Source organism: Bubalus bubalis, chromosome 20 (assembly GCF_019923935.1).
Source record: "Bubalus bubalis isolate 160015118507 breed Murrah chromosome 20, NDDB_SH_1, whole genome shotgun sequence".
Classification (NCBI taxonomy): domain Eukaryota; kingdom Metazoa; phylum Chordata; class Mammalia; order Artiodactyla; family Bovidae; genus Bubalus; species Bubalus bubalis.
In genome coordinates, this window is record NC_059176.1 from 11,119,784 (window position 1) to 11,132,615 (window position 12,832).

At 47.9% G+C, this 12,832-nt stretch overlaps 1 protein-coding gene across 1 annotated transcript; it reads right to left on the reverse strand.

Moving 5' to 3' along the window:
* Positions 1 to 1,062: 1,062 nt before the first annotated feature.
* Positions 1,063 to 10,634, reverse strand: SERPINA4 (serpin family A member 4). The gene is given in 7 exon segments (XM_006049523.4): positions 1,063 to 2,110; positions 2,112 to 2,191; positions 3,175 to 3,334; positions 4,864 to 4,986; positions 4,988 to 5,135; positions 9,184 to 9,579; positions 9,582 to 10,634. Coding segments are annotated over 7 exon segments (1,302 nt in total). The 5' UTR covers positions 9,862 to 10,634; the 3' UTR covers positions 1,063 to 1,995.
* Positions 10,635 to 12,832: the final 2,198 nt, after the last annotated feature.

Consider the following 12,832-nt stretch of genomic DNA (forward strand, 5'->3'; position numbering starts at 1 on the left):
TGAGGTCCTCAGGGCCTTGGAGGACTTGGTGCTGAGCCCTGGCAGGCTCTTGACCTTGTAGCCCAGAGCTGGTGTGGTTAGCGCTGGGCTGGCATTGCTGAGATATTTCCTCCTATACGATCTTCTCTCTGTCGGTGACACCTGAGGCCATCAGCTGTGTTACAGAGGAAATGGGGGAGACCCCAGAATCTTCCGCTCCTCAGTTTGTTCCCCATGGCTTTTTCTGTCAAAAAAGTTGTCTATCTCCTGCTCCAGATATTGGCTTCCTAGCTTCCTGCCATGATCCTATTCTGCCATCGTGGCATTATTTGGGCCAAGGACCAGGACCAAGTCACACAGTCCCTGGAATATTTTGATTCTTGAATAATTGTCAGCTCTGTAGATGGCGCTCAGTCTACTTTTCCTTGTCACCAATGTAAACTCTGATTTTGTGGCTGTGAAACCTCCTGCTGCCTCTGACATTCAGCATCAAAACAGACAAACGAACAAAACCCACTAGACCTTGCATTTGCTGGAAATTACTGAGGTTTAGGACAAACACAGCCAGGTCCTGTCAGCCTGCCTCCTCCCATGGGAGGGGGAGAGGTTTATTCTCACAGACTCTGAGTGGTCCCTCCTCAGAGGCTTCACCCCGCAAACTCAAAGACGGTCTGAGCTGGGCCACCTGTTGTTGTTCAGTTGCTAAGTCATGTCTGACTCTTTGTAACCCCATGGACTGCAGCACGCCAGGCTCCCCTGTCCTTCACTATCTCCCTGAGTTTACTCAAACTCATGTCCATCAAGTCGGTGATGCCATCCAACCATCTCATCCTCTGTCGTCCCCTTCTCCTCCTGCCTTCAGTCTTTCCCAGGGTCAGGATCTTTTCCAATGAGTCATCTCTACACATCAGGTGGACAAAGTATTGAAATTTCAGCTTCAGCACCAGTCCTTCCAGTAAATATTCAGGGCTGATTTCCTTTAGGATTGACTGGTTTGATCTCCTTGCTGTCCAGGGAACTCTCAAGCATCTTCTCCAGCACCACAGTTCAACAGCATCAATTCTTCGGCACTCAGACTTCTTTATAGTCCAACTTTTACATCCAACCATAACTGAAAAACCATAGCTTTAACTAGATGGACCTTTGTCAGCAAAGTGATGTCTCTGCTTTTTAATACTGGGCCAGCTAACATTACCAATGTTGGGACACTGAAGTCCAGAGTGGGAAGGACCACAAAAGTCTCAGAGCACCTCGAGGGCACAGCAGGGATGGGAAGATAGGCCTCTAGACTCCTACATCTCACACTTCTCCTTCTTGTGAAGCTCAGTCCGTGGCCATGGCAATCTGCTCTGAGAGGGATACTGGCCACATCCCCGTGACCACAGGTGGGGCAGGGCCTGAGCTCCCCTGCGACAGCTTGCCTCCCTGAGCCTCCATCTCCAGTCTCGGTAGCAGATGCCTTGGTGGGCACTCTCCCTGCCAAGGCCTTCTGAACCCTGGCTCTGAAATGGCACCTGCCCTGTCTACTGGCTGCCCACACCACGACTGCCTACCACACACACACACCTCGTGAACTTACTGGAATTTGGAACATCTCACCACTGTGTCCTGGACCAGGTGTGCCAGGGGACCACAGGCAAACCCCAGAGGGATAGGAAAGGGATGCATTGATTGAGTATCCACTATATGGGAAGCGCTGAGCCAGGCTCCCCGTAGCCATCATTTTGTTTAATCTGTATAACTACCCTGGGCGGTGGGGGTGGTGGTGGACATTTCTCCCACTTTCCAAGGTAGACCTGCTCAAAGAGGTTAGATGATCTGTCTGGGGTGACAGAGCCCTGAGGAGCTGGGTGTCCAGTCCACACCCTTCAGATACTACCCGCATCCTTCACCAACAACTTCTTCCCCGGATCCTCTGCATCTTCTGCATCCTCCACTCCAACCCCAGAGCTGCACACACCTCACCCTCCAGGCTACGTCCTCCTGCTTGTAACAGACAAGCCAGCCCTGGGAGGGCTATGGTTTTGTGGGGTTGACCACTTTTCCCAGAAAGAAGATGCTCTGGGCGTTGGTGGAAAAGATCACAAGGAAGAACTGGTTAAACCAAAGGGCTTAGCAATTGTCCTGGGGGCCAAAAGGTGACAAAACTGCCGGGGGCCACTGCAGCCTGGGTGCCAACTTCACCCACCTCCAGGATGGCCTTGCGGAAACTCTGGAAGGGAAATGACTAGTGTTAGCTCCGAGAGAGAGCATGTGTATGTTAGTCGCTCAGCTGTGTCCAACACTTTGCGACCCCATGGACTGTAGCCTGCCAGGCTCCCTCTGTCCATGGGATTTTCCAGGCAAGAACACTGGAGTGGGTAGCCATGCCCTTCTCTGGGGGATCTTCCTGATCCAGGGCATTTCAGGCAGCTTCTTTACCATCTGAGCCACCAGAGAGCATGAGTCAGGGCTTAGGGAAGCCTGGAGAGACCAGAGACTACTGAAGACCAAAGCCATTTGTTGAGAAAACACAGCAGGAATTTCTACACCATGGGGAGGGTCATTGAGCTAAAGATCCCTTATTTATACAATGGTGATTGTGATCATTTATTGAGCACATACTGTGTGCCTACACTCTTTTAAATCTTCTTAACCATCCTATGATGTCAATGTCTAATGTCTGTTTTACAGATGAGGAAAGATTAATCCAGAGGCTGGGTAACATTACAGACAGCTGACCGTGGGGTCAAAGGAGGGTCATAAGAGGCGGAACTTTTAATGTCATAAGAGGTGGAACTAAAACTTGAACTCTCAAACCCAAGACTCTACCCTCTAGCACAACTTTATCTTATGTAACTGAGGTCACAGGTCCCTTTTTTTCACCTAAGAAATGCATGGAACAACCCAGCCTCGTCTGCATTCTTCCTCTGTTTCTGTTACTGCGTTTGTCACTCTTGTTGCCACCGTCTATGACTTGACTGGGACAGCTCTCTGAGGGCAGGGGCCTGGTGGCCCCTGGATTCCCAGCATCGAGCACCATACCCAGCACATGGTGGGTCACTTCTTGACTCCCTATGCCCAGGGATTATTGGGTAAAACTTGGGCTCTGAAACTTCACATGGTGGCCGGTAGAGCACCCAGCACCCAGCACCTTCCAAGAGGTTGAAGTTCCCCTCCAAGGTCTCCAGGGGTTGATACCCATGGATGACTTACCTTGGACACCCGCAGGTTTAGCTCTTACATGATGCCAGACAAGTCAGCCCGCTGCAAGAACAGGTCTGTGATGCCCAGCTCGGGCAAAATCCGATCTAATCTATAGGTGCTGGAAATGGAGAACTTGGGGAGATACAACTTGAGCTTCCTGCAAAAATGGCTGAAAGAGGCAGTGGGTTAAAACACTGGACTCTTGAACTAGCCAGGGGTTCTGTCTGGGCTGGGCTCTTCTCGAGGGCACTCGCTCCCTGCCCTCACTCCATCAGAGTTCTGTGCCATGCCCTCAGTGAGTGCTCCCGGTGACTTAAAGTCAGGCTCCTTTGACCCCGGGGTCAGCCGTCTGCAAGGCTTCCTTCCTCTGGCAGCTCTTCTAAGCAGATGTGGTTTTCTACACACGTGTCAGGAGATACTGGTCTCCTCATGCGGCAGTTTTGCCTTTGTCTCTGATGGGGCCAAAATCAGTCCTGAATATTCATTGAAAGGACTGATGCTGAAGCTGAAACTCCAATACTTTGGCCACCTGATGCAAAGAGCTAACTCATTGGAAAAGACCCTGATGCTGGGAAAGATTGAAGGCAGGAAGAGGAGGGCATGACAGAGAATGAGGTGGTTAGATGGCATCACTGACTCGATGGACATGAGTGTGAGCAGGCTCCAGGAGTTGGTGATGGACAGGGAGGCCCTGTATGCTGCAGTCCATGGAATCGGAAACAGCTGGACACAACCAAGCAACTGAACTGATGGGGCCCCATGGTTTTCACTTGTTTGCAACCGGTGATTTCTTTGGATAGAATTCCTCTACCACATGTGTTGTGTGAATTGCCCATCCCCATATGGCCTTGACCTGAGGTCCTTTTCTCAAGTGTGTTTGAAGACTTTTTCCTCCTCATAGCCTCAGGGTGATGTGAAAGCTTCCTTGGTACTTGCTGGGGTGGGTGGGTGGGGTTTTCCTAAATGCCTCTATAGCAGAATGGTCAGCATCTTGACCAGAAATCTACTCATTCATTGCACAAGGTGGACCCTCAGAGAGCTGGTGTCTCTTCACCCCGGACTTGTGCAGTACAGGTTGTTGTTGTTTAGTCATGTCCAACTCTTATGCGACCCCATGGACTGTAGCCCACCAGGCTCCTCTGTCCATGGGATTTCCCAGGCAAGGATTCTGGAGTGGGTAGTGTAAGGGCTACATGTAAACCCAGGATTCCTAACTCCTAGTTTGGTTCTCTTTTCACTAATGAGGGCAAAATTTAGATACAGTATTGGCAATCCTTATTTAAGGAAACCCATGGAAAGTCAGAGAAGGCAATGGCACCCCACTCCAGTACTCTTGCCTGGAAAATCCCATGGACAGTGGAGCCTGGTGGGCTGCAGTCCATGGGGTTGCTGGGAGTCGGACACGTCTGAGCAACTTCACTTTCATTTTTCACTTTCATGCATTGGAGAAGGAAATGGCAACCCACTCCAGTGTTCTTGCCTGGTGAATCCCAGGGACGGGGGAGCCTGGTGGGCTGCCGTCTCTGGTGTCACACAGAGTCAGACACGACTGAAGCGACTAAGCAGCAGCATTGAAAGTCTTGGAGAAAGTAAGACTTCTTCCAAAATTTGGTGATCCCCCTGCCAATTTGGGGCACTGACTCTGGTTGAAAGGGTTCACAGTGCAGACTCAGCCTGCACCATGCCCTGATGGATTACCTCTTCCGGAGCAAGTTGCTCCATCTTGTTAGCATCTTGGGAGTCAAAACCGCTTCCACCTGCTCCATCTTCCCTTGGTCAGGAAGGATAAAGAGGGTTGTTGTGTTTCCTTGGCAATCCGTCCACGCACCAAGCAGGGCAGTACCTGTCGTGAAGATACCAGTGGTGCTGGGTATCCTGTGGCATCACAGGCACCTTGACTGTGGGGTCCTCATCAACATAGAAGTTGTGGGGAGCGGTCAAGGAAGGGATGAGTGGTTTCTCCCGCAGAGCTGGAGGGAAGAAGGGAAGAGGGTACCAGGCATCTGTGGACCAATAAGCCCATCCTCCATCCAAGAAACACATCCCCCCAACCATCACTCCAGACCCTTACCTTACCATCCCATCAGTTCAACACCAGACCTGCCTGGGGCATGGATCTGGGGGTTCAGAAAGATTCTAAAGTAAGAGACCCAAGAGGATACCCAGCAAGATCTTTTCATGTCTTCACCAGTTACTTGAAATTGTTGGACTTCATTTTGTCAACCTGGTGTTTGTGCAGTGGTAGCTTGTTGTGCTTCAGACATGCCCTTTCTCAGTTTAAAGTAAGATTGAGTACTCTTGTGTTTATGGATCAACTGGTGGCGCTAGTGGTAAAGAACCCCCTGCCAATGCAGGTAGATGTAAGAGATACGGGTTCGATCCCTGAATCAGGAAGATGTCCTGGAGGAGGGCATGGCAACCCACTCCAGTATTCTTGCCTGGAGAATCCCATGGACAGAGGAGCCTGGCAGGCTACAGTCCATAGGGCTGCACAGGGTCAGACATGACTAAAGTGACTTAGCACAAGCACATGGGAGTTTTTTATTAGTTTTGGTAGTGGGTTGTTAGTTTGATTTTGGCTCAGTGCCAGGCGACATTTTTGACCCATATTTCTATAGGGCTGTTTCTTAGTGATTTGCAGTTCTCTAACACTAGTTGTCTATCAATTCTGTATGTTGTCTGTGAGTTTTCTTCGTCCCTGGCTTGTCTTCTCACTTTCATAATGGTGTGCTTTGGTGACTGAAATTCTCCACTTTGATGCAGCGAGCATATCAGTTTTTTTCCTTTATGGTTAGATCTCTGTGTCTTACCTAGGGACATTTTCCCACCTCCAGGTCCTGAAGATACTTCCCTCCATCATCTACAAGCTTTGCTCTTACCTTTTGCATTTAGGGCTTTATGTCACCTGGAATGAATGCTTATTATCAGTAGGAGGGAGGCGTATAAAATCATTTTTCCCCCCATGAGGCTACTGTCCCTACACCACTTAAAAAAAAAAAAATCTATCCTTTTTCTCAACATTCTATCATGCAGGTTTTTTCAAATATCAGATGTTTGTATATCCAAGGGGCCACTTCTGGGTTCTATTCCAGCCTTTCTATTCTGTCCCCTTGGTCTACATGTACCACACAGTCTAAATTAATATAGATTTATAACCGGTTTTGCTCCCCAGCAGGCAGGTTCTCCCCTTTTAGCTATTCTTGGTCCTTTGCTCTCTCACATACATTTTAGAATCAGCTTGTTAACTGGCACCAAAAATAATCTTTTAAAAAGCTGTTAGGAGGGACTTCTCTAGTAGTCCACTGGTTAAGAATCCATCGGCCAATGCAGGGAACACAGATTCAATCTATAGTCCAGGAAGATCCCATGTGCCATAGAGCAACTCAGCCCATGGGTCACAACTACTGAGCCCTCGCACACTACCATCCATGCTCAGCAACAAAGAGAAGCCTGCACACCACAACCAGAGAGTAACCCTCACCTACGGCAACTAAAGGAAGCCTGTGCACAGCAGTGATGACCCAGTGCAGCCAAAAATAAACAAAAATTTACCCCCCAAACTGTTGGGATTACATTAAAAAATTTAGATCAATTGCTGGGGGGCTGACATCTTTAGCACCTTAAGTCTCCCTATTCATAAAATCAGTATACTTTTTTTTTTTTTCATTTGCCCACTTCAGTATCTCTCAATATAATTTTATCTACAAAGATGCTGCACATCTTTGATTTGTTTTCTTCTAGGTACTTTTCATTTTTGAAGATAAACCACAGTCATTCCACTCTTCACACCATGTAACCTAGATTGAGGGCCTGAGGCTACATTTATATCCCCAAGGTGACGGGCAAATGTGTCAGAGGGCAGGCTATTTCCCTTCTATTTCTGGAGAGCCTTTTGCTTGTGTCATGAGCACTAACCCAATTGGAAAGAAGGTTACAGGAAGAGAGCACCAAAAACTTCATTATTTCTAGCCAGAGATTTGGGTGTGGTGATAGTGTATATTATACCTGTAAATTATATTATTTTTTCCAGTTGAATGGAGTTAATAGAATATTGTACAGCCACTAAAATGAGATCTAAATAAATTTTTCAAGAGCGTAAAACTACACACACACGAGTGCATGTGAAAACTGATAACATCTGAATAAAGTTTATTTTTATAAATAAAATAAAATTTTATAAATATATTCATGGTTTGCAACTGTATACAATTGTGTAAGATGTTCCCTGGGTGGCTCAGTGGTAAAGAATCTGCCTGCAATGCAGGAGATGTGAGTCTGACACCTGGATCGGGAACATCCCCTGGAGAAGGGAATGGCAACCCACTCTAGTATTCTTGCCTGGGAAATTCCACGGGTAGAGGAGCCTGGCTGGCTACAGTCCGTGGTATCGCAAAGAGTCAGACACAGCTGAGCGACTAAACAACAGCAGCAAATGTAAGACATTATCCAGGGGAACCTGAGTGAAAGGTACATGGGACCTCTCCACACAACTCTGCAACTTGCTGTGATTTTATAGTTATTGCAGAATTTAATTTTTTTTAAATTTTCAATGGTGTGTAAAAATCCTACATGTAATTTTTTTTTTTAATTTTCAATGGTGTGTAAAAATTCTACGTGTAAAAATTCTACATGTAAAATGCAAGTAATGACCTGTGTGGCTGAATTGTTAGTCTGGGGCTGTTTCCCAGAATGTGTTTCCTGTAGATTCAAGGTGGTCACAGCAGGAGACTGGGAGTCAGATGTGAAACAGCCATCTCCCGTTGAAGGCAGACGAGATGATGGACAGACCAGAGGAGGTGTGTGCTGCAGATATCCATGCTGTCCTCCAAGTTCATGTCCAGCTCCTCCATGGTGCCCAACTGTGTCCCCAGACTACGGCCTGGGCCTCTTCCCAGGCTCCCCCTATGTGAAACCGATCTGGTGGCTGGATGTGCCCAGCTGGCATACAGACTTCCAGAGAAGTTCCAACTTGTCTACCAGCTCCAGTGCCTTTTTCTCTTTCCCTCCAAATTCTTCCTCCAGACCTTCACTTCCCCAGTCCCTCCCACAAATACACCAAGTCTAATTCCTAGGACAATCCTCTTTCTCTTAACACTTACGGTGACTCTGCTCCCTGGATGGCACCCTACATGATACACACTGTACAAAACCGTCCCCACCTGTGATTTCAACTTTATCAACATATGTGTATAAATAGAAGACTGGAAGGAATTAGGCTAAATAATGCTGGTTCACTCAGGAAGGTAAGATTATGGACAACTTCTATTTTTTCTTTTATACTTCCATGTATTTTTAATACTTTTTATTATGTTTTTATACTTTTATGTATTTTTAAAGGTCTTCAAAATTGTTGTCATTAGAGTAATTGCAAATGCTCTATTTATTGAGCATGTCTAATGCTCAGAGATCTGCAATCTTCTTCTGCAACGGGTCAGAAAGTAAATATTTTATGCTTTACAGGTCATTTTGTCTCAATAGCAACAGTTAATCTCTGTCTTGCAAAGGCTGTCAGAGATAATACATAAATGAGTGGGTGTGGCTGTGTGCCAATAAAACTTTATTTACACAAACAGGTGGTCTGTTGGATTTGGCTGGGACCTAAAGCTTGCCAATCCCTTCAGGCCCTCCTCTAAGGAACATATAAATATGTGAGATCATTTGATCCTTAGAAATAAAACTTGAAGCAGGGACTCATATCCTCATTTCAAGCAAACAGCCTGCTGGATTTGCACTCTTGATAAGGGGTAAAGCTTTGATATGAATTCAGAAGATGTTTGTCACACATACATTGCTGTTATTAAAAAAATAAATAAGAAAACCTGTCTAGAAGTATGAAGGGATGGAAATCAATATTATATAAACTTAAATATCTTATGCTCTAACATTAAATTTCCTGAAGGCTGCTCAATGTATCAGACTCAATCCATCCACTTTCTGTTTTGAGGGGTTTCTCTTTGACACATGAGCCTTCAATAAGTTAGGGGGAAAGGGAAGAGTGGGATTCACCAACACACTGACCTTTGAAGTACACGTAATTTACCAGCATCGTCATAGTATCGGCACTGAGCTTGCTGACCAAATTCACAATCTTCCCCCGAGTTTCTTCCCTAAGGTGGTGGTTGATTAGCTGGGTCATGCTCACAGAGTCTTTGAAGTTGGTGCAGAAGAGTCTAGACTCACAGAAGGTTGCGGAGTCCTTGAGGAATCTCAGAAGAAGCAGTTGCTCAGGGCTCAGGAACAAGGCGTTGCCCACGCATATCTCCAGCCTGTTGCCTGGGAGGTGGAGAGTGTGCAGAAGGTTCTGGAAGCCTTGGTGGTTGTCGAATTCTGATACCTGTGTGAGGTTGAAGCCCAGACCCTCCAGGATCTGAGTCCTGCTGTGCAAGCTGACCTCCAGGGACAGCATAGCTAGTCTGCGGAGATGCTCAGAGGGGAGAAGATACTGCCCTCGGGGGCTTGGGAAGCCAACAGGTGGTGGAAGCGGAGGGCAAAGGTGGTGTTGCCTGGGTTGATCTTGAGGCTGGAGAAGCCCTCACCTGTGCCAGGAGCCTGATGGGGGAGGTGGGCATGACCCTGGCCATAGTGCTTGGGATGCAGCTGACCTTGAGAAAGGACCAGTCGTCCAGCCAGAAAGAGGAGCAGGAAGCCAGCCAGATGCATCTTCTGTGCTCTCAGGTTTGTAGGAGAAAAGAACATGCCCAGGAAGCTCCCCAGTGGAACATTCCACCCCTCGGAGAAGGCTGGCAGAGGGCAGGGCCCCAGGATGAAAGTGGTCCCTCAGCTCCTACACATGAGCTTGAAGGGGACGAGCAAACACCCAGCACCTCCACGTGTGAGATGCCCTGGCATCCTATAGCCAGACTTCAGATTTACAAAGCACAGGGCTCCTTGTCCACCAGCTCATTTCCTTTCCCATCTCTGTGAGCTCTGCATGGTACTAGACTCCATTCTCATTGCAGAGATGGGGTAACAGACTCCCAAAGTGTCTTGTCTACAGCCATACCACTCTGAACGCACCTGATCTCGGCCCAAAGTGTCTCAACCAAGTCATCAAACTAGTTAATATCTTAGCTAGAACAGAGGGCTCTGGACTCAGCCCAGGTTGTCTTGTACCATATGAGTTTATTTCCTTAACCCAGTGACGCATCACAGCAAAGCCGCTAAACAACGGCTACGCTAGCATTGACTCCACAAACATCTGTGGTTTTCTTTACAGTTTGCAAAATCGCTTTTATGCTATTTTGTTTGACCCTCTTATCCACGTAGAGGTAAATAGAACTGGTATTCTTATCATCCCTGTACAGATGAAATCGCTGATGCTCAGAACATGATTTGTCCAAAGTCTCAGAAATAAAATTGGTCCCTTTTCCTAATGAACTTCAGTTCAGTTCAGTTCAGTCACTCAGTTGTGTCCGACTCTTTGCGACCCCATGAATCGCAGCACGCCAGGCCTCCCTGTCCATCACCAACTCCGGAGTTCACTCAGACTCACGTCCATCAAGTCAGTGATGTCATCCAGCCATCTCATCCTCTGTCTTCCCCTTCTCCTCCTGCCCCCAATCCCTCCCAGCATCACAGTCTTTTCCAATGAGTCAACTCTTCACATGAGGTGGCCAAAGTACTGGAGTTTCAGCTTTAGCATCATTTCTTCCAAAGAAATCCCAGGGCTGATCTCCTTCAGAATGGACTGGTTGGATCTCCTTGCAGTCCAAGGGACTCTCAAGAGTCTTGTCCAACACCACAGTTCAAAAGCATCAATTCTTTGGCGCTCAGCCTTCTTCACAGTCCAACTCTCACATCCGTACATGACCACAGGAAAAACCATAGCCTTGACTAGACTGACTTAACCTGCCCCAGATGCTAGATTTTCTCCACCAAAACTTCTCTGCTCCATCACACGTCCCTACCATTACCTAGTTATCTCCACCAAAACTTCTCTGCTCCATCACACATCCCTACCATTACCTAGTTATCAGCCTCCAAACCCGGTTGTCACTCTTTACTATCTGTCTGGCCTTCCCTCCACTCCCACCCCATTCAGCCCCTCTACTGCTATAACCCTTATTCAAATCTCTGTCATCTTTTTCTGAGACCAGAGGTCAGAAAACTTTTTTTTTAAAGAGCCAGATAGTAAATATCTTTGGCTGTGGGGACCACACAGTCACTGGCTCATCTATTCAGTTTGCTGTGCTCACTGGGGAACACCCCTTGCTTCCTCTCACACACTCTCTCCAGCTTCACGGTGAGATTACACATAATTACCCAATGGCAGGAGCTTTTCAAAAGCACCTGGAGCCAGAAGACTTGAGTCCCCAGCTGTGTGTGGCTGGAGAAGGCTGTTCTGGGTGTGAACACAAGTCCCCCCACCCAGGGCCACAAGGAGGTGGGTGCAATCATATGTAAGGGACTCTCTAGCCTTTGTCACCTCTAATGAGGGTGATCAGTGGTCCCAGTTCATCCAGGACTGTCCTAGTTTCGCCCCAGACACTGAAAGTTTTGTTCCAGAACATTCAGTCCTGGTCAATCCAGGACGATTTGTCATCTTCTCTTTATCATCTCCATTGCCGCCCTTATAGGGTTACTCACAGCACAGTCAGTCCTGGAGTGGCCCCCAGGCAGCTGTCTCAGCTCTAGAGGTCACCCAGGGATGTGGCTTGGGTTTATCAAGCCCAGGAAGATTGGAGAAGCCTCTTTGCCCCCACCTACCACCTCCCCTATCAGGTAATTATTAATGAACAGACCCATGGGTACAGCGTGGAATCTCAAAACAGAGAGACCTCATTGCGAGTTGGCTCACCTTTCCCCAGGAGAACCCGCTGTCCTTGCTGGGGCCCCAAGAGAGTTCACCCCTCCCAGTTTGTGTTACATGTTGAGGTTTTCCTGATACAAGCTTTTCCCTGCAGGTCAGGGGAACCCCTTAGTGGGCCTAGTCTTCATTCTGCCTCTCAGTTGCCTGGTGAGCTTAAATCTCACCATCCCCTTCTCCCAGTGTCTGTTGCCCTGCGCTACCACTTCAGTCTTATCCCCACCCCCTACAAATGGAGAGCTGGGCCAGACCAGAGGCAACAAACTCGAGGGCCTTCTCGAACCCGGGAAGGCAGCTTCCAGGGTGACAAGGTGGGGAATAGTGGACATGAGGAACTGGAGTCATCCTTCTGCAGCCAAACTGAATAGATGAGCCAGTGACTGTGTGGTCCCCACAGCCAAAGATATTTACTATCTGGCTCTTTTAAAAAAAAGTTTTCTGACCTCTGGTCTCAGAAAAAGATGTGCAATCCTGGACTAGGAGATTTCCAGAGGAGCCTGCTAGCTTCTAGCTTCCCTGGAGGCTCAGACAGCAAAGCGTCTGCCTGCAATGCAGGAGACCTGGGTTTGATCCCTGGGTCAGGAAGATCCCTTGGAGGAAGAAATGGCAACCCATTCAAGTACTCTTGCCTGGAAAACCCCATGGATGGAGGAGCCTGGGAGGCTACAGTCCATGGGGTCACAAAGAGTCAGACATGACTGAGCGACTTCACTCACTTCACTGCCAGCTTTATAGCTGCATGTTTTTGCAATGTAATCCACCAAGATATCACACAGTAGATGGCAAGGACATTGCATCCCAGGAGCAAGGGTGAGAACAGACACCTCCTTGGCCCAGGAATCCAGTCTCACACTTCCTCTC